General features: G+C 39.1%; 1 protein-coding gene across 1 annotated transcript; it reads right to left on the reverse strand.

Annotated features, from left to right (window-relative positions):
- Positions 1–747: 747 nt before the first annotated feature.
- Positions 748–18,234, reverse strand: METAP2 (methionyl aminopeptidase 2). Its single transcript, XM_005519436.2, has 11 exons — positions 17,999–18,234; positions 17,126–17,227; positions 13,668–13,733; positions 13,219–13,321; positions 7,887–8,048; positions 6,026–6,207; positions 5,847–5,941; positions 5,663–5,759; positions 5,036–5,139; positions 2,681–2,796; positions 748–1,548 (listed from the first exon to the last, which is right to left on the reverse strand). The coding sequence occupies exons 1-11, from the start codon at positions 18,153–18,155 to the stop codon at positions 1,296–1,298; spliced, it is 1,437 nt and encodes a 478-aa protein (XP_005519493.1). The 5' UTR covers positions 18,156–18,234; the 3' UTR covers positions 748–1,295.
- Between the last annotated feature and the right edge of the window lie 4,129 nt (positions 18,235–22,363).

Below are 22,363 nucleotides of genomic sequence, written 5' to 3' on the forward strand. Positions count from 1 at the left end.
GAACTCTTCTATGGAGACAGACTGTGACTATAAAGGAGCAGGTGAAGTGTCCGTTTCCTAAGCACTTATGTTTAAGGCACTGTTACTGACCTATTACCAGAGCTGTCATTTTTATCACCAGTAACTACTGAAAATTTTAATATGCAAATAATGAGGTACAGGTACAGAATTGGAAGACATTGCATATAGGCCTGCAGAGCCATGGGATTTAGTTTACCTTTACAAATGAGATTCAACAGTCAGATTTCACTGCAGCAGGAAGACAGATAATGACTTTTTACAGCATGAAAACATCAAATACTCCAGGTTATTCTGCCTGCATGAAGTACTCAAAAAATAAATATTTTCCTTGTCCCCACCAATTGTGCAATCAAATGTGAACTTCAAAAAGACGGGAAATCACATGAAATTTGACTCTATGCAAGAGGGCAAGCCAATGGCAAAGATTATGTAGGCACATACACTGAAACTGAGTTGACTTCAGCTCAAAGCAGCATGTTGATGCCACCAGCAGCAGAGACCACCAGCTGCATTGGACATGTTCTAATACAGCTGAAGTCTAAAGACTGGCACACTCAAAATCTTGACCACACACCTTTACTGTAGTTGTCACATTTTGTCCTGTAAAGTGTTGATGACTTCTTGCCCTGTATTGCAGCACTGACAAGACTATTTAAACAAGCATGAAAGGCCAAGTTTCATATGAAGGGTAAGACAAGGTCCAGTTTCAAGACAAGAAATGGCAAATCAAGTTTGTAAAATATTTAATAGAGCAGTTTCCCAGTGGACTCCTGACCAGAATCATAACCAGACTTCTAAAAAGTATATATATTTTCAGATTTGAAAATTTATCTTTATTTTTTACAAAATGGATTCCAGGAAGTTTAAAAGGCAATATCATAGAGGACTGGGGTGCAGAAATCAGGTGTAGTCATTCAAAGCATTCAAGTAGGAATATGGTCATATAAATATTTGAAAAGCATCTTTTATCATAAATGTTCAGAACAAAATGTATAACTCATTCCAAACTGAAAATTGAGCTTTATAGCACATATTTCCCTGAACAGAAAAAAATTTTGAAGTATTTCTAAAGGCCTGAAAGCATTTTTTTTTTTTCCATGGTTAGTTACAATTAGAAGACTTGAAGACTTGCCTTAGCTTAAATTCCTTCCTTTCCAAATATGGAAAGTATTAACATCAGTCCACTGTTAAAACAGACAATGTGTTGCAAATTAATTCTGGTATAGTATGTTCCAAGAAAGCCTAGAGTATAAAGGTGCTGAGGTGGCTCTGAGTTAGTAGTCGTCGCCCCTGCTGACGACCTCCTTGCAGGTGGGGCGCAGCAGGATGGTGTGCTCAAACTGCGCCGTGTACGAGCCCTTGATGTCGCACAGGGGTGGGTACGGATCCACGATGCCCAGGTCGCACAGGTTCTTCAGCGCCATCAGGTATTTGCTCTCCCCCAGGCGATCCAGCCACCGGCGGCAGAAGGCAAGAGTACCAAAGTTTTCATTGATAACATTTAGCAAGTGTTTCGCTCTTGGAAGCCTTGAAATAAAAAAAAAAAACAAACAAGAATGCATTGGAGAAGAAATAGATATCACCAGCATGCATTCACTACAGAAGGAAAGCACACCAATTAAGAATAAGATTGCAAGGTCTTTTCAGATTTCCTAGACTTGGAAATGTCTTTCTACATCAATCTTATGTTCTCTTTAGAAAATAAAATGCCCTCTTCTCCTGCAAATAGATAATCTTCAAAACAGATCGTGAACCTATCTGCAAGCCTACATTAAACATGGAGACGGGAATCTTTCTCTTAAAAAATAAAAGGACATTTCATTTCATAAAGAAAAACAGAATTCTTCCTGATCCAGAGTGATCAGTAATCTGAACTAATTTTGGCAGAAGCTTGGTGGTTTAAAATGCTGAGTTCTCACTTCTGTAGCCAAATACTCAGTAAGCTTTTTATTCATACTTAAAATATACAGGCATTAAAAATATATATTTATAGATCTACTAAGAACTAAGCTTATTTGCAGTCAAGCAGTTCCTTTGCAATCTTTAGTCTAATTCTTCCCATCATCTCTCACATTCCTAGTATGTGCTATGGAAAAGCACATATGCCTGCTGTTTCCCACCAGAGTATCTTTGTTTTAGGAAATAGGTTGCACTCCTTAGAAATGCCAAAATGCAAAGCCAGTGAACCTAAAAATGAGTAATTTCTTCATTTTACAGCAATGCAATAAAATACAAACTCAAAACTCTCAAAATATCATAAAGTAAAACAGTGCAAATACCGTAATAGATTCTGGGAACAGCAGTAAGACAAAAATTGTGGCACACGACCACAGAATAGCTATTGACTAAAAAACCCACTGTACATTTAACACACAGATGAACACACAAATATAATCTATATATTACTCATCATCATGAAATCATGAAAAAATAATGGTAGGAAGACTGTTAAAAAACCAAAACAAAATTCTCAAAACATATTTTCTGTTTCTTGGAAATAATTCCGTATTGTTCCACATTAACAGAGTGTATTTTGTAACAGTTGCTAACACTGTCCTTTGAGTCCTCTGACAGTGCTATTAGTGAAGAACATGCATTATATCAAATTTGAATCCCAAGGGAGTGGTAGCTCTATCAAAATACACCAACAAAATCCAACCTTATTGGCACGTGCCCGACATCAAAATTCTTCATATAATGAGAACACTCCATATCATCATGAACAACACCTTTTCCTGTGCTACCAAAGGTTTCTATAGCATACACTTCACCTTCCTAAGGAAAGAAAAAAGGAACATGTTGCAATATGAAGATGTAACATTGTGTCATTCTGATACAACATCTCAGTATTACAACTTCTGAATACAAGTAATTAAATTTGAACCGATTCAATCACCAAATCAATGTAAAAAAAAATTCAGCTCGGAGATTTCACACATTAGAGTTGCAGTTATCTCCAAATCATCAACTATTTACATTAGTACCATTTTATTTCAATCCAGAAGCATCAGCATGTTTCTAGACACAATTTCTCGAAGTCCTTGCAGTTGAAACATTGTCAAGGCATATATCTAACACAGCTGAGAAACTACATTTGCTAACTGAAGTACTTCTCCTGTGCTATTTAGATAAAAGTCCTAGGAAATGTGTAGTTTAGAAGTAGCAAACTGGTGTTGATTACAGACACTGCACTGATGAACTTTCTGCCCAGTTTCTGCAAGAATTTTCTGAGAACAGGTGCTAGTATATACCTTTAACCTGCTCATTTCCATTCCACAAGATGAATTTCTTCAAGAAATGAAGATAATGTATATCTGCAGGGGCATTATCAAAATTCTAGCCAAGAACATACTGAAGTGCCATTATACAAACTCATTTCTGCCAAATGCATTCACACATCCTTAATAGTAGGACTGTGACAGGGACTTAACAAGCCAGGGCATCAAACACTGATGGACACTATGACTTGCATTGTTTATTTTATTAAGCTACTTTTAAAGTCACAAGCCCAAAATAAGAAGCCATATGAAAAGCAGTAACATGGGCTTCAAATTCAAGACAAACTCTTGAAGATATCCCTGAATATTCAACTGACTCATTAAAAAAGCACAAACCCTCAAAAACCCCCACGCAATGCTGCCACAAGATTCACTTAACACCCACTTTTTCTGAATAAGGATCATCAGAGGCTCTGTTAGTCACAAAAAACTCACTGGGTTGCAGTTTGATACTATAAATAGCACAGTACATTAAGACCTTGGCTATGCTCCACATTCTTCATTGCCAAACTCACTGTGTTTAACGATGTAGGATTGTGTCCTAAGTAACCTACAGAAGCTGAAGAAATTAAAAAATGTCTTCTCCCCAAAACCAAACCATTAACTAAGTCAAACTAAGAAGAACACACAAGCTTTTTTACCTTCCTTTTCCAATACTCTTAATCCCTTTGCAGCCTTATAGATAAGATGATAATTAAAGCTTTGTCTTTTTGTGCACATCATAGGTCAATAACTATGATACAAGTCTTGGGTGATGAGAGTGAGCCTACCTCAAAAAACAATCCTGTCCAGACCACACCTGTGCCTAATCAGGTCTTAAAAGTTTTATCTATCTTGATAGACTTACTGCTGATCATTAGTGATGAGGCTTAGGATGAAACTAAAAGCTTCTTGTCTCATCACCCAACTTTTAAATCTTATCTCATTAGAACAAGAGCTTCAGTGAAAATGATGGCTAAATCTCAGGTTCCACGTTTGAATACTGCCTTGCCAACTGGTACTTTGTCACATCATCTACAGCCATTGCCCTTCCCCTGCTCTAGAGCACTATCCAAACAACATCTTTCAACTAGCCTCTCACATTAACTACAAATACACTTAAGTTATTTTGCATCTTGTGAGAAAAACTGCATTGGAAGCTTTTCAAGAAAAATACTGTATCTAACAGTACTCACAAAAAGTCATCCAAAACTACACTACAAGAACTACTTGAGTGAGAGAAGATTTCATTACAGAAGAAACAAACATGAGTATGAATGACCTGCAAGTCATCCAGGAAAACTCTGATTTCCTGAATTCCAGTTGACCCCTAAATATAAATTCCTGTCCTTTTCCATGGTCCTAAATGCAAATTCAAACACACCATTTAATATCATATACACACTGAGAAATAAATATGCAGGAATTTCAGTACGTATCATTATGGCATTCAGATTTCAACAGCAGTGGATTTCTCTTTTGATGACGTTTTTTGGTTTTTTGGTTGTTTTTTAAATAGCAGAGTTCTGAGGCTTCAATTTTCAGAAAGTGTGAGATAGCTGAACACTCCAGGGCTAAAATGAAGAAGCCACTGAGACAAAACTACTCCTGTACAGGATCATTAGACATTACAGCCATTACTCCACTACAATTATTCACCAGGATGACAGAAACTACAAATTGAAAGTGCACAGGAAATACTGTTCTTGCAATGATACTGGGGAAATTTAACAGAAAGAATAAAGAACTTGACTTACCTCCATTCTTGTGGCTTCTCCTCCTTTCACAATGGGGACTGTTTTTCCTGCATGTATCCTATATGGCCCAATGGAGTGTCCGTTCAAATTACGAATTGGCTTCACTTTGGAAGAAAACATTAATATTACAGGCAATTTCCTAGCAAATGGTAAACCCTTTAGGGCAATTTGGTTTGTTATACCATATAAAAAGTACAGTAGTAAGTCGTCATATTGCAGAGGAACCAAACGCAGAATTATCCACACATCTTGTACAAACACCAACCAAGACACAAGTTAGTTTTGTATGCTTTAGCAAGGCTTCATTATTTAAGAGCAGCAACTCCAAGAGTAATAAAAGCTTATTAATAAATCCAAATAGCAAGTAACAAATTATCTGCACAGTTCAAAATTGTTGTTTAGCATTCATCTTATCTGTTAAAGATACAATACTTAGAAGGATAAGCCAAGACCATTTCTCCAAAGGAAAGGCAAGCCAGCCATGAACATGTATCTATGCAAGACTCATACCACACTCCTAGCAGGAAAGTCTTTTCAATATCCTACATCAAAATCAATATTTGTACAAATCTATATACAGATACACACTTCTAAAACAACTACCCCTATATAAAGAAAATAACTTGCCTTGATATGTTTTGCCATCAATTTCAACTTCATAAGACTCCATAACTTCTTGTATGGCCTCTCCCACATCACAGAGACGCACATCTATTCCAGCACACTGAAAAATAAAGTGCAAATTTAAATGGACAATAATCACAACATTTACTGAAAAAGACTCTGTAAATTACTTACATAATGGTCATACCTTTATTCCAGTATTTGTTGCATCCTTTACAGCTTGTAATAGTCTGTCATATTTTGGATTGAATGTGACTGTAAAAGCACAGTCAATAATACGACCTGAAATCAGCAGAAGTTGGTTAGCTTCATAGCATTTGCATTGAAGAACATTCTCAAAGTTTTAATTAATAAATGAAAACTAACCACTAATATGTGTTCCAAAATCTATTTTGCAAATATCATTGTATTGCAGGACTGTTGGATCTCCAGCATTGGGAGTGTAGTGGGCAGCACAATTATTCAGAGAACATCCCGTAGGAAATGCAAGACCTGCATTTAAACCATTTTCCTTTATCAGCTTACGTGAGCAGTCTTCTAGTTTTTCACTAAAATGCAGAGGGGAGGGAGAAGAAAAAAAAAAGAATAAGACAGTTGTGATTAGTATTTCTTATGATAATTTCAAATAAATCAATGCAAGAACAAAACCTCAGAAAAATATTAAAGGAAATGCTTTTATGTCAAATCAAACTATTTGTATGCTAAGTAGATTGACAACCCTAGGCTAGAAAACTTAGGCAGAATACAACAATTTTCAGTTCTTTGTGTTGTTTTCTCTACCCTTTCTTGGGAAAAGATGAATCCTCTATTGTTTTTAATCTAAGTTTAAAATATTTACCCTTACAAGCTACATTTAACCCATTCTTCCTGAGCAGCAGAAGTTAGACAACCAAAGTTCAGGCAAATTAAATGCATTCTTTACAATTACTGTGATTTAAAAGGAGGTGGGAAAAAGGAAGTAAAGCCTCTCCTTTATTAAAAAAAAAACAACAACTTTTCATTATTAAAGGACATTTTTAAAAAACTGAGTGATAACTATGATTAAATGAAACCTTGTGAGACTAGCATTTGTTTTTTGGTTTTGTCTAATCTCAAGATGCTAGCTACTGCAAATCCACAAATGTATGTCCATCAGTACATTCCCCTTAAGTGTCAGTGAATGAGGTAAACTGCTGCTCACTGCAGTGCACCAAACACTGATTTTAAGAAGGCAAGAGAAATATGAAAAAAAGAGAGCATATTTTAATCAGCAAGGCCCCACTGCATGAGGTACTTCAGGAAGAATAGTCATATTTTGAGAAAATGACTGCTCAGAGCAGTCAAACTGTGTAATTTGACAGATTTGTTTCAGCCAGACTAGTGAGCTGCTTTTCTTCTACATTTCCTCATGGTATATTATGTCTTTCTGTTATCCTTGCACAGTTACCTTGGGGATCAGCTCTCATTAGCTTTCTTACTATCCTACTCTTGTCAGCACAGTCCTCAGTCACACCAGGCTGAAAGCACCTGATTTTGGAAGCTAAACTGTTCTGGATAGGTGCAGTACTTGAACAGTAGACATTCAATCTAGACAAACTGAAGGACAGAAAAAGTAATAGTTGGAAGAGTCACAAAAATCAGTCTAGGCTAATTATTTCTTTAAACTTAATCAAATTTATGTTCACCTGAATCCATTTTCTCAGTTACTTCTTACTGAGAATAATAAAAAACCCCACTGTGTTTCCACCAGAAACATCAGTCAGTCAATGAAGACTAAACATAGTACAAACCTTCCTGCCCTGGACTGAATACACAGCCATGCTGGTTTTATGCCTCTTTGCTCAGTCCCAGGCACAGACTGCACCTGCACTGTCCACATGGCATTTCATGATAATTCTGGCAAGCAGCAGCAGTGCTACTGTTATTGCTGCTTCTCCAAGCAGCGCTGCAGAGTAGCAAAGGCACTGAAATCTAAATGAAGCATATAATCAAAGTAAGTGAACATCATGGAAAGCTTAGTTTAAAATTCCGTATAATCCCAGGCCCTGTAAAGCCGCATAAGCTAAAAATACAAGAGGAAACTTAAAGGAAATAATTGGCAACACTGGTTATATGTACTTCAAACACAAATCTCTCCAACACTCATTACACAGTGAATTCAGCACTTAAAACTAAGACTAAATCTCTTCCCCTCTGGAAAATGAAGAAAAATCTACAGTAGAGTCTTCCAGTAGATGTGTGTCCTCACCAGATTTCTATCATTGTCATTCCAGGTTTTATCCAGCTCATAACGTATTTCCTCACTTGTCTATGTGCCTCTGCAGCCTCCCGAAAATCATTCCAGATTTCCTCACTGGCTTGGTCTAGTGCTTTCTTTTCTTCACTAGTTGTTCTCCAAGCAGCAGTTCGCCTTGAAAATAAAGGAAATATTTCAAACAAGTTACTATAATCACAGCAGTCATTACAACTTCTGTCTAAAGCCTGCAAAGTGTTTATTAACCAGTCAGGTCTACATTCTCCTGTGTAATAGAAAAGATTCTGATTTATACAATTTTCAGAATAAAGGAAGGCTATTTAAAAAAAAGAAATCTATCAGTACTACACACTAGCAGCTGTGAAAGGCAGTAACATCCTACCAAAGGCCCAGACAAGCATGGTGCTCGAAGGATTACCAAGTTTTCAAAGAGACAGAACAGGCATATAAAATTCATATTAATGCCTGCAATTCCACCTTAAGTTTAGCAGGGCAAAAAACTGCAACAGGTTCTACTCATGCAAAAGTGGGGTTTTTTTTTCCCAATCTTATTCAATCAGACAGTGTTGCTCCTGTATAGAGATGAACCTCAGCGCTGCAGTGCTTGGCCCAGAAACCGCTGCTGACACAGACAATAAGCATCTTCAAAATTTAAAAGCTTGCAGTTCCAGTATTATTTTCATTCACACTCAGAATGCTTAGGTAATAACACCTAACACAATGCATGGTAACTATGACACATGCCAGAATGTTACTTTCTAAATGGGCTGGATGGTGAATTAACATTTCTTATGGGAGAGCACCACTCATTCTGTCTCTTTGGTAGGTTCATAGAATAAATACACAAATATCTTTTAATACAGGGCTAAGTGTAAGATTAGCTTTGAATATATTTTGCATTATTCAACTAAGGTTCCATGAAAGCAAACAAACAAAAACATAATTTAAGTCCTCCAACAACTGTCAGAACTTGGCTAGAAGACTACTCTGACTACAAAGTAGAGACAACCCTTCAAATGGTGAAGCTGCAACCACATAATAATGCAAAAAAGCCTAGTGATGTCTCAAAGAACTCCATACATGCTATGCAACACAAAAACTACTAATAACAATACACAGCTACACATGCTGGGCAGGTGATCTTAAAAAAAAATGTGTGGTGGAAAAGATGGCCTAAAGATGCTAAAGTACACCGGTTTTCAAATTAAGAAATTAATGCAAATGAATTGATTCTAATCAAACAACTGAGTACCCAGAGTGTAAAGGATTAGTTTTTGAAATCCAAAGGTGTAGCTTTTTACCTGTTTCATAGACTTGTAACCTAGCTCCACTTTGAGTTTTCTTGACATCCAAAAAACAGGTACAAGTGAACCAAGAGACTATGCCCTGCAGTTTTGCTGCATTTTGAACTAAGAATAAATACTTGTATGTGAATTCATAAGTATATATATATGTTTATACTGAGTATTTCAAAAGAGTTGAAAATTTAAAGGAGGATAACAGGCAAATATTCCATATATCTTTGTCAGGATGATCAGAGGATGCAAAATATTTTGAGACCTTTTTGCTTGTTTTCATTGAACTTTCTGTTCCTTTTCAGATAAAAGTGCCATTTACATTTACCTTTCTAGCAGTTTTCTTGCTCTGGTAGCAAGTATCACACATACTACTCTTACAATTTGCCTCAATCTGGCAAATCCTACCAAAAAAAAGACAGCAATGGGCTGCAAAACCTGGTCCCCTGCACTGCCACTAGAAAATTGGACTTCTGCCAGCACAGTAGTCACTGAAGATGGAAAAGGTGCACTGCAGAAAAACACTGGGGACAGAGACTCAAGGATCCTTTCAGACTGTTCTGGATTCCAGCAGCGAACACCCCTTGCTAGCAAGAACTGCTGACAGAGTCTGGGCAGCTGCTCTGCCATCTGTCACGGACTTGAATGCAAACTCCAACAAACTGGCAGGAAGCCATCCTCACTCTGTCTTACTGTATTTCAGCATATAATCACCTCACACAAGTCAACTGGGGGACAGAACAGCCTCTACATGTAAGAACACTGTATCAGACCCAAAGCATTTTGCTGACAAAGCTGTACTGCCACCTGGGAGCTCAGGAAGGGAGGCAACAAGAATTCCTGCTAGGGCCTATGCACTTCAGGACACATGAAAAATCAGTTGGTCAGATGAAGGCTTTACACCAAACATCACATCCTCCACCAGGTACATAAGCTAACTAGCAAGCTTTTGGCAGTTTCTTAATGTGCTGCCTGCTATATGTCAGCTGAAGAAATTCAACTCTTGCTCCAAGCCATGTGGTCCAGCTTTTCACTCCAGTTCACAGCCTGCAGTTTTCACTGCAGGATCACATTGTAAACTAGATTCTAGTGATCAAAGAATTCTAGAAAATTTCCCCAACTATCTTCACCCAGATAATCCAGTCATGCTGGATGGTAGGTATTCCATCCAGAGGGACCATTACAGGCTTGAGAGGTGGGCCTGTGTGAACCTCATGAAGTTCAACAAGGCCAAGTGCAAGGTTCTGCATCCCGGGTCAGGACAACCTCACCACAAATACAGGCTGGGTGAAGAATGGATTGAGAGCAGCTCTGAGGAGAAGGATTTGGGGGTATTGGTGGACAAGAAGTTCCACATGACCCAGCAATGTCCACTCACAGCCCAGAAAGCCAAATCATACATGGGGGCTGCATCAAAAGCAGTGTGGCCAGCAGGTCAAGGAAGGTGATTCTGCCCCTCTACTCCATTCTTGTGAGACCTCAACCGGAATACTTCATTCAGCTCCGGGGCTCCCAACAAAAGAAAGATATGGAGCTCTTTCAGTGAGTGTAGAGGAGGGCCTGAAGATGATCATGGGTGTAGCACCACTCCTATGAAGAAAGGCTGAGAAGAGTTGGGGCTGTTCAGCCTGGAGAAGAGAAGGCTCTGGAGAGACCTTATAGCACCTTCCAGAAGCTGAAAGGGTTTTTCCAAAGTCACAGAATGGCAAGACAAGGGGTAATGGCTATGAACTGAAAGATGGTAGGTTTAGATTAGAAGCTAGGGAGAAATCCTTTACTGTGAGGGCATTGAGACACTGGAAGAGGTTGCCTGGAGAAGTTGTGGAAGGTGTCTCTGCCCATAGCAGGGAGGTTGGAACTAGCTGATCTTCAAGATATCTTCCAAAGCGAACCAGTCTGTGACTCTGTAACAGCACAGAGGCAGAAACAAGTAGGCAGGGTCAAGAATTCCTTAATTCTACTTTAACAAAATTGGTGTATCATGAAATACTGCTTATTTTCTGCCATCCCAGTTGTGTAATTTCAAATTCCCACGTCTTCAAGAAAAAACAAGCTTCCAAAAAAAAAAAAAAAGGAGATATAAAAACATTACACCTGTTAGTCTGTTGCCTATGGAAGTCCTGATAATCTGGTTTTTTTTTCCTGAAATTTGAATGACATCCATTTCTAGTTGAACTTCTCACACAAAATATACAGTTGTAGGTTGATGAGAGGTAACTTTAGAAAGCACATGACATCAACAGTTAAGAATAGAAGTGCAACGCTTAAAAAAATCAAAGACAAAACCCTACTGACCTCAGCATGAATAAGGCATGGCACAAAAATGCTCCACCAGTATATAAAATGAAGCTGTTACTCAGAATATGAAATATCCTGGCATTAATGCCAGCTAATAATTTAAGTAGTTGCTCATATTAGGGAATGCTAAAGTAGTAAGATTTAAATATTTAAATGAGGAAGAAAAATAAGCACATATTTGTTTAAGCACATGACATGAGGAGACTATTTCAGGTTCCTTAGAAGTGTATACTCTTCCTCCATAGCTGAACACTGCAGTACAGAAAAGACACCCCTGCTATGAGAGGAGGTTTGTTTTTATGGCTTTTGTTCTTTTCCTTTTCAATAAATAGTAGTTAAACCAGAGCAAATATTTTAATCTTCAATAGCTGAATATGTATTAGAGGTGTAAAGATCGTGTGTTATTAGTTAATAAACTATGTAAAAGATTAAGTTGTTTATTATCTAAGTTCCCAGTTTACTTAAATCATATTCTTATGAACACAGCACATGTTAAATACTTAAACATTAAAGAATCATTCCTGGATCAGCCTGTCAGAACTATCCTGTGCAAGCTCCTCATTAACATGCTGATCTTGAGCATGCAAACAGGGCAGTCTATTTATAAATAAACAGGAGTACACCTTGTGTTCAAACTGAAGTAATGAAAAAGAAGAAAAAGCTTCCTTAAAAGCAAATTTTCATCTCATAAAAATGAAACTGTATTATCTGAACACAATTTATAGGGGGTATTGGACTCTTACTTATTTTACTTACATTCTCTGAGAAACAGGCATTAAATTTAAATAACCAATAAAAAAAAATTCAAAATACTTTCATTCTGAAAAAAAAGTCACTGAAAACTAGACAATGTTTTCAGACAAATATTTACCTACTCCCTCCCTTTGGTTCAAACTATTTTTTGAGAACTTTGATTCAGTATTTCCTGGGAAGTTTCAAAGTTTTCAGTAATACTTGGTCTTTTCATTCAAGTTTGTATATAATTCAACCTAATTCTATGCCACGTATCCTGTGTCTCTGTAAAATATGACCTTCCACAACACTTCACATAGGAAAAGAAAAAAAAAAATAAAAAAAAAATCAGGAAAACTCATTCAGGTTGGTATTCCCTAGTTTCTAACAATGCATGAAGAAATAGTAGTCTCCTGTAAAAACATAAGGGTGCAGACCTCTGTTCCAGTGAACCACTGGAAGCTATTGCTTGTTTAGTGCAACTGCACATTAGTCCCACATCACTATGAGTTACAAAAACAGGTGAGGTTACAATTCATTCCGAGAGAAGCAAAGTACAGAATATACCATGTAGGCCCTTAAATTAAATGAAGAAATTGACATGCCTCTACCAAAAAATAAGTAACAAAGTTGGCATCCCAATGGTCACAAAACTGCTGCATAATAGTGTCATCTCCCTGAATTTTAAACCTTCACTCACTTCTAATTCAGACAATGTTTTTATTACAAGCTGCCTCCTGGAAGTCTGTTAGTACCCTGGGTCTCAAGGGCCCCCTGCCTCATGGCAATTATGCTCATATGGGCTACATCTTAATTAAAAGGGAAAGACAAACATTTCTGGCCTGAAGACCTGTATTCATTGAGTTCCTGGATAATCCAGTTAAAGAAAAAGAGGGCAAAACCCAAAGTACATTACTAATTTTGGCCATTTAGTTGTACATTAATATTTTTTTCAGCACATCAAAATGAAAGCACTTACTTCTTAAGCTTAAAACACTCACCCATCTTGTGTTGGTGGATATTCACATTCTTCTCCCTTTGGGAATACGTTGCTGGGAAATAGCTCGCATATTGGAATAGAAGGTGGATCTGTCTGGACCTTAGCTGTTGAGTATCATTTAAGAAAGTGTTACACATGGGACTCTGGAAACACTAACCATCTTATTTCCACCATAAAAGTTAAACAGCAGAAGTTATTAAAGATCCCATTAACTGGAGTTTGGGTTTCTACCAAGACAACATTGTATCACAATGCCCTCATATGACTTTGTTTAGCCAATGCTCAAGGCCAATGAATGCCCTCAATGGCATTCAAGGATACCAGAAAGAAGACAATTTAGCCTACAAACACAAACTGCACCCCTAAATCTGTTTCAGCTGCAAGAACAGCACTTGCACACACTTAATGCCAAACATTCACATAAACTGTATTTTTGTGCTTGATACCTACGTCCTTTCTTCTTTTTCTTCTTCTTCTTCTTTTTCCCCGTTGCTCCATCTCCTTCACCCTCTCCATCTATAGGAAAGAAAGTGCTCAGCTGAACATAAAATAATCTTAAAAGAATGAAAGGAGTTTGAATAAAACACAAAAACATCTAGGCAATCTGAAAACACTTCATTACTGCAGAATTTAATGGATTAAAAAACAACCTCCAGAAGCTGCTGCCAAACCATCAGCATTTTCAGTCCCTACACCAAACAGAGACCTAATAAAATAGTTTTGAAAGCCGACAATGAATGTATCACCAAACAGAGGAAAAAAGAGAGTTCATGTAAAGTGTTTACAGAAAGTCAGTCCTACCTCATATTCATCTGTTCCCATTTCAGGCAACTAGATGCCCGGGAATTGTTGAAGGACACAAGAGAGAACTGTATTAGACACAACAGCTAACAAAAAGCTAGAAACTGCTACTTCCACCCCATCTTCTGATGCTTCAGCTAAAAGAACTTACTGCATCTGGAAAGATAAAGACCCCAAAGAAGTAAAGATGACAGCACTCTAGGCCAGGATAAGTTTAATCTTGAGATAACAGGGAAGGTCACAAACAACACTCAGCAAAACCACTGAATATGGGAGATACAAGGGTGGTCAGAGACTAAAACAGGCTTCCCAGAGAGGCAGAAGACACCTAGTCTCTGGAAATAGGGTCAGCCTGAATGGGGTTTTGAGCAATGTGATCTAGCTGAAGACGTCCCAGCTCACTGCAGAGGCTGGGACCAGATGACCTTTAAAGGTCCCTTCCAACCCAAAACATTCTATGAATCCAATACCAATGGGAGGTTCCAGGGAGCACAGCAGGTAAGCGGCAACAATCAGCCACATCATTTAAAGTCACATCTGGGAGGTAATAACAACCCTGCAGGCTTCACATTTGGCTACGTCTGATGCCTACTTACTTCATACCCAATATCTCAGGTGCTATCAGCTACCTAAACCTTCTGGTCCTTAAACACAAATTCTTTTCAAAGTAGACAAGTACTAGTCATCTACATGTAGAACATTTTCATATACAAGAGGAAGTAAAATTAAAAGAACTCCTAGAATCAAATCAAAGCATTCCATTTTGAGTGTGTTCATACAGAAGTCCGTATTTAAAAACAAGACCAAACCAAACACTGACCAGCCACTCCAGTCACTAGATTTCAAGCCTGCCATGATGGTCAGTCAATACCATCTGCAATTTTATGCCATGATGAGTGCTGTAATTCTGCAGCTGGGGCAAATTTCAGTAATGTCACTCCTGCCCCTCCCCAGCTCATTTTAGCATTAAGTATCTTAAATTAATTTTCTCTAAAAAATTACAAATAAAAATATTTTGTATCTATAATAAAGTTCCAACCTACCAGATTCTTCATCAATCTGTAGTTAATAGGCAACCAAAAATCCTTACCAGTACATGTAAATTTATTTAAAATGTAGTAACTTTGTCACATTTGTCTTGACCTTGAGCAGTGTCCAAACCATTCATAAAGAAATTAGACATACTCCAATTCACTCATCAAGTGATTTTTGGAATTCTTTTTAAAGGCCAGGCCTAAACTGAAGGGAAAAAACCGCAGCATTTCTTAAACATTGCTGCTGTTGCTATCTGTGTGTTGTAGCTTTTTCATACATCACTGCACGTGAAACTGCCAACGGCAAGCCAAACAAACCCTGTCTATGCTTTCATGTCCTTGAAGACTACTGCAGACTAACTGTGCTGCCAGAAACATAACTACTGCATCTGACTGATACTCTGCTTGTCTTCAGGTTATTCAGCTAAAGAAAAAAAAGGTGACCAAAAAGAGCAATTTCAGATTTTCACAAAACAGAAGTCCAACCTTATATCATTTTGGTATAGCCATTTAATAACTTAGCACAGTATCAATGTAAAAATGTTACATATCAGTATATTTTAACATGGCAAGAGAAATAAAAAGCGCACTTCCTAATCTCTCCTAGAGTTCAGAAGTTATAGAGTCTCCTTTTTGAGGCCACTCAGTTACAGGCTTACCAAGAGGAAAAAAAAAGAAAAAAGGGACTAGGTATTTTATTGATTTTCATCTAATGCAGCATGTCTTAAATAAACAATTAAGATGGCAAATAGTGAGAACCAGCACAGGCAAGAACATAGCTGTCTTCAAAAAAAACTTTAATTAGTTTTAATTTTCTGCAAAGTATCAGTTTTACTAAAAACACATCCAAGTCTAATACGTGAAAAAAGGGGAAAATTATTAATTCACTTCATTTTTTTATGCTTTCTAATACTGTAATACAATTGCTAATAGTGTAAAAAAGGTAAGACAGTACAGCATTTGATCTACAACTATCATTGTTATTTCTCCTGAGACAGAACTCTTAACTATTCTAATGATTTCTAAGATTTCTTTTCATTGTTTACAGTTTTCACTACCCTCCTCAATACTTCTTCCCCAAGTTGCAATGACGGCAAAGCACATATTGCATTAATTTCAACTCCATAACCTGAAAGATACCATAAAACAAACCATAAGAACACATTTCTATGTGAAGTACCTGCATTAAACTTGATGCTGCAGATTGGTAATGGTCAAAGATAAATTTGTTACTTAATATGTCTCAGCACTCTGAATTAATTTTTTAAAACTTCCATACCCAACTTATTAAAACAAAACTCTGGAAGGACAAATTCCAGCAAGTGAACTAAGATTTAAGCAGACTGCTCAAAGTGCTGAGCCAACTTTATATGGTAATTCAGAAAAATGAAACTAAATTACTATTTTAATATTTTCTTAAACACACATTTCTGTTGAGAACTATTCATCAAATCAAATGAAACACAGCACCCTTATCTGATACTCCTACAGAAAAGACAGACCTGGTCAGGATTTCAATACAGACACTTTCAAGGTTCTTCCTTAGAAAATCAACTACACAGCACAAGCAACACACAAAGCATTTGTCTTTCTTCATCTCCCCAAATTTAATTTTAATGAAAAATTGTAATTATAGATGAGCTGGTTTCAAGTCACCAGCAAAGACTCCAAAACCTATTTATTAAAATGCTCCCTTAAAATTTTCCCTATGTTTTGGTTTAAGCCAAGAATAAGAGACATAATTTGGAACATAAATGTCTACTGACCATGTTAACACAAGTAAGAAAGATTTATAGCTTACCTTATCTCAAACTAAACATTTCCCTTCAGTAGGTCTTTGAAGACACAAACCTTTAATAAATCTTGTATTTCTTTTATTTTTTATACGTATGCCTCTGTGACAGCAAAATCATTGACAAAAAGTAGAAAGTATAGACAGCTGCACCTCACCTCTCCAAAAAGAAACCCAACCAAAATCAAACAAAGTAAGACACCTGTAAACAGTTTGTTAAGAGGGACCCTTGGAAGAAGGTGAAACTGGAAATGTTAAGAGAAAATATAAGTTATACTTGCCATCATCATCATCATCTTTTTCCTTCTCATCCAGTGCTTGCTTGTCCAATTGTCTTGCTACATCATCAAGAGCACCTTCCATTTCTTTATCAGTTTCCTGTCCTGTTTGTAAAGTTAAAGTACGACTTACAGTAAAACATTAACTCCACGTTAGTAACAATAGCCCCCAAAACTTTATAAAACGTTATGTTGTACTCATCCCACAGATACCTGAGCACCTAATGCTTTTTTCTGTCTTAAAGCAGCCCCAAACTGTAAGGGGCTGTAACTGTACACACTGACACATCCGATTACTTTTTTCTGCCACGGTAGCTAATTCTTCTTCCCATAGCAGCAACCTGCTCTTGTGAGATAATATGGGCGTGAAGTAGATAATTATAAACGCACAGCACGATCATCGCTAACTGATGGCCTGCTAAAACAAACCCAAACCATCGCGCCTTTATGCTATTTGCCCAGACTTGCTCCAGCTCTCCCCGAGAACTTGGGAGGGGTGCAGAGCCGCCATCAGGCGGGATGACTTTTACAGCAGCAGTCTTACACCTTTCTCCCCCCGGGGCATAGGAGAGCTTGAGGGAAGCGGTGGCTTCTCTTACGCACAGCGGACCGAGGAAGACAACCCCAGCTCCAGCCGAACGGCAGCAGCATCCTCCGGGTACCGCCAGCCCCGTCCAAGCTGCAGGGATCCCCCTGAGCCCACACCGCTGCCACGGGCCGGGACAGCGGCCTCGGTGGCGCCCCGCACCCGCACGCCGGGACCCTTGAGCCACCCACGCCCGCCCACCGCCGCTCCCGCTCCCCGGTGTGCCGGCCCGCGGCCCCTCACGCCGCCCAGCCCGTCAGCGCAGGGTCGCGGCGCGGCCCGGCCCCTACCCGTGGGGCCCGGTCTGCCCTTCTTCTTCTTCTTGCGTTTCTTCTTGGCGCCATCCTCGGCGCCCAGCCCGGCCGCGCCGTCCTTGTCGTCGGGCTCGGGGGGCAGCTCGCCGTTCAGGTGCTGCTCCCGCTCCTCCGCCCGCCCCACGCCCGCCATGTCGCCGCGGCCGCGCCGCCTCGCGCGCACGGAGCGAGCCGGAGACAGCGGCGGGGCCGGCGCCACGCTCTGTGGTGCGCGCGGGGCACGCCGGGACGGCGGAGGACTCGGCCGGGAGGGGGCGGCCCCCCGGCCGGGCACGCGCACTGCCGCCGGTGTGCGCGCGCGGGCCCGTGAGGGGGCGGCGGGGGCGCGGCCAGGGTAACTCCGGTCTGCGGGATGCGATAAAAAAATGGAAAGAAGAAAAACAGCCCTTTCCGTCAGAAGGAACAGCTGCTACATTCCCTTACGGCATGTATGATTGTCGAGGTTTTACCATTTGAGGGCACTGAGGAAATGTAACTTACACGAGAGATAACTTGTGTACGGAAGGAAAATAATACCAAGGGGAAAAAAATCACTTGTTCCAAGTCGCATAGATCAAAAATGGGAAGATTCTAATACATGATAAAGGACACTGCCTTATTCCATTTCTACTACTACGTAGAAAACCAAGGCAAAATGCCAATATTACCAGCATCTACTAATGAAGTATTACTCAGCCCAGTCCTTAAAATTAATTTAATGAGTTTATACTTTTCACAGGTTTTCTACTAGTATAACCATGCTGGCTGAAAAATGCTTTTCCTCCTTGGTATATTTGAACACAACACAGTATAATGTAGTGCCATTATAATTGATAACATATAAAGGTTAAAAACGGGCCTTATGTTGCTTAGCTGTGCAGGCAGGTCTTTGGGAAAACTGGTAATGCCTTGTTCCTTACTGAGGTACCAATTCTGTCCCCTTGGCCCCACTGAGCCCGTCTGGTTCCACCTGCCCCTTCCCTGGCTCACACCCATGGGCATCTCCTCACTCCTGACTTGATACAATTCCCAGCAAGAAAAGGACTCAGAAAGACTAAGCTAATGCTCTAGTACTGATCAAAGTCCACCCTGCTCCAAACAAGTGTCACTGCAGCACGATATCCACTGCTCTCACACTGAGAATGCATGTGCACTAATGCTGCCTAGAACACTCTGGATTTATTGCTTTCTATTCTAGAAATAGAAATAAGGTAAAAGCAGAATCTACAGAGCCAATCTGGTTTGGGTTTGGGTTTTATTGTGGATGGTGGCAGGAGAAAGGGGGAGCATCAATGGCCAAATTCCCTGCATTCTCCCTTTTGGGTCATCTTACATCTTCCTGTTGTGTGTTTATTGAAGTTGGACAGTGTAATGGTCCCAGGATATCTGACAGCAGTGATTTTGTGGTTTACTTTATTCCATTAGCTTCTCATACATCAGACTGCTCTACCCCTTCTTCTAACCCCTCTAGTGCCTTTGACAGCTTGAAAAAGAGTGCTTGTGCTCCTGTTCCATTTCATCTGGTGTATGCCAAAATAGGTTGCCAGACCCTGGATTTTGTTGACTCTAGAGGTGAAGTGACAGATAAAGGAGTCCATAAAGTCTACAGAAGCACAGGAAAGACAGAAGGAGAGATACTAGCCGGAGATAGATTAAACAAGAATACATCTCATGCAGAAGCTGCAAATGTGAGATTGGGAAATGCATCAGAGGAAAAAAATTCACAAGCAGAATAAATATTTCTGTGATCAACTGAACTCACAAAGGCAGTTTTCTCAGAGCATTGTTTCTTTCCTCCCCAGAATGACTCTGGCACCATTCATAGTCACTGTGATACCCCAACAGAGGGGGAGAGATGGCTTGTGCCACATGGTTCAGCAGTTTGGCCTGTCTCTGTTTAGGTGGGAACATTTCTTTGAGCTGCTGTTGTCTACTCACATGATGATTTTTAGAAAGTGTGTCCAAGCATCATTATGTTTGGGTGTGTTATTCCACCAATTTTGTCTGAAAATGAACCTTCACATAAATCTCCTTTCTTAAAAAAAGTAGGCTGAAAGTAAATTGTGTCACACTTAACACAGAATATAATAAAGTCCAGCAGAGTGAAAGCAAACTGTGTGTGAGCTAGAAGAAGCAGGATTGAGTGAGCTAGAAGAAGAGGAAGAGTGTCTCTGCAGTTTGAGATGGTGTTATTGGACCAGGCTGTGTGCATCAGGCTCTCAGTGAAGAGGTCACATTGGACAAAGCAAAGTAAAGAATTTTCCAGGCTATGCTACTTCCAGGCCCAGAATTAGCACCATATATAATAGTGTGATAACCAATGTGCAAAAATAGGAATGCTCTGTAAAAAAAAATTGCAGAGTGGGAGAAAGAAGCTGGCCTGACTGCATTGACAAAACAAACATTAACATGAACAGGCCAACAACAGGTTCCATGTTCCCCATCTGGCTGCTTTTAAGATGATCCAAGCTCACAGGTGCAGAGAGAATGAGACACATCTTATAGAATGTCCTTACCAGCTCAGAGTTTTTTGTCCTCCTTCTATTATTGCCAGTCAGGGTTTATTACACATTATATTAATGGATGCTATTTTTCCCAATTTCATGCTGTACTAGACAACATGATAAAGTGAAAGTATCAGCAGGCCATAGGCCAGGAAAGACCTGTGAGTACCATTTTTAGCTGGAGGGTTTTTTTCTTATTATTCGTTTTTCTTAACCAACCTCCCGGACAAAGGCAGGCAGTGGCTGGGGAATTGAGGGAAGGGCTGAATGCAGTCCAAAACATCAGCAGGATTTAAAACACTTTCCTGAAAGACAACACAGAGAGTCACCTCCTCTTATTTTTCTTCTAAGGAGACTGTTCAAATTGCACTATTTTCCGAGCAAATGAAGTTATGATCTTCAGAAAAAGACTTTTTTTTAGGGTATGTTATGTTTTCTTTCATGTTTTCTTTTCAAAACATATGTGTCAAGAAATGGCATGGAATGGAGTGGGGGAGCTGTCTCCAACAGCTGTGGTTTAATCCTGGAAAGCGAGTGGGCAAGGACAACTAGGGAGTAAGTGGCCTATGTCAGCCCCCAGAAGAGTTGAACAGTGAGATGTTGTATTTGTTTCTGTTTGTATTTCTGAGCCTGATGCCATTATTTATGTGTTTATGACACTTTAATACTCTTTTTCCTAGCTTAGGGCCAAAACTCATAGTTCTTACTCAGCTGTAAAAATTCACCAAAGTTAATGGGAAAGTTTTTATGACTGGGGGTTTAATATTAGGCCTAAATGCTGGAATTAGACAAGGAAAATGTTTCCTGCATGAGAGCAAATATGTCTTATGAACTCTAGAAGGAAAGATATTCTCTGTCACCCATTGCTGAGGACAAAGGATCTTGTGCTTCTTCAGCCATCTCTAAAATTTTCTTATAACCTAGATGAAGTAGCAAGGTCAGAGTGGCAAAACCAGACAAAAAAATTCACATTTAACTCTGTTCACTGTGGCCTTCTTTCCACATTCCTTAGTGATTGCTTTTTTTTTTTTTCTTTTTGCCGAACACCAGTTAGATTACAGCCTGTCAGCTGTAATCCAAACATACTGCCATGCCTCAGCTTGTGTCCCAGCATCTGTGTCCCTTGGAGGACAGGTTTCAAGGGATGTATGAGTGCTTCTGAAAAGAAGTAAATTTCATCTCTCTCAGTGGTGAAAGTCACCGTGAGAAGCACAGACTGCTGTGTGTGTACTCAGATTGGGACAAAGCAAATGCTTCTCAATTTGCATCAATAGATGCATGCTGTGAAATATAAAAGTCAGCTTATGGCCTTCTTTAGAGCTTCCTTTTCAACTTGCTTTTAAACTAGAAGATTCACATGAACAAAATAGTGTCTCAGGAAGACTCCTTATATTTCTGTGACAAGGAGCTATTGCATTAGGCAGGTATACAGAAACATACATTAGGACATGCTGCAGTGAGCATCTCCCTGACAGCATATCTCTGTGCCTGTGCCTAGTCTTGGTAAAGAATGAAAGGCTACAGACAGCCAAGGGTCCCTAGACTGCTGCTTTTGGTATTTATGATAAAGTAATAAAAACTATTTTTTATAATAAAAGCATCTTTCTTGATGTACTGAGTCATAACTGCAGATGGAAGCAGTCTTCTTTTTCACATAACTGAGACACTGTTATATCAGAAATAGTTGTAGGTCATATCTCCTGAAAACCCTAGTTTAGAGTGGTATGAACCTAAAGTATCAGAAAGTTATATTTTGAACTGGAGATTTGTAATCAATTTTATATTATTTAATACACTGATGTATTAATGTATTCCCATTCACACAGTGGAAGTTCTTACCTGAAGAAAATTTTCAAGA

This window comes from Pseudopodoces humilis, chromosome 5 (assembly GCF_049639895.1).
Source record: "Pseudopodoces humilis isolate 2021_Gansu_Grassland_sample_001 chromosome 5, ASM4963989v1, whole genome shotgun sequence".
Classification (NCBI taxonomy): Eukaryota; Metazoa; Chordata; class Aves; order Passeriformes; family Paridae; genus Pseudopodoces; species Pseudopodoces humilis.

Excerpts from the sequence above, each read along its gene's own strand:
- METAP2 (XM_005519436.2), bottom strand. The coding sequence starts at position 18,155 with ATGGCGGGCGTGGGGCGGGCGGAGGAGCGGGAGCAGCACCTGAACGGC. Across the intron at positions 17,228-17,998 it reads GGGCAGACCGGGCCCCACGG|GACAGGAAACTGATAAAGAA; the intron begins GTAGGGGCCGGG and ends CTTTACAAACAG. Across the intron at positions 6,208-7,886 it reads ATGACAATGATAGAAATCTG|TGAAAAACTAGAAGACTGCT; the intron begins GTGAGGACACAC and ends TCTGCATTTTAG.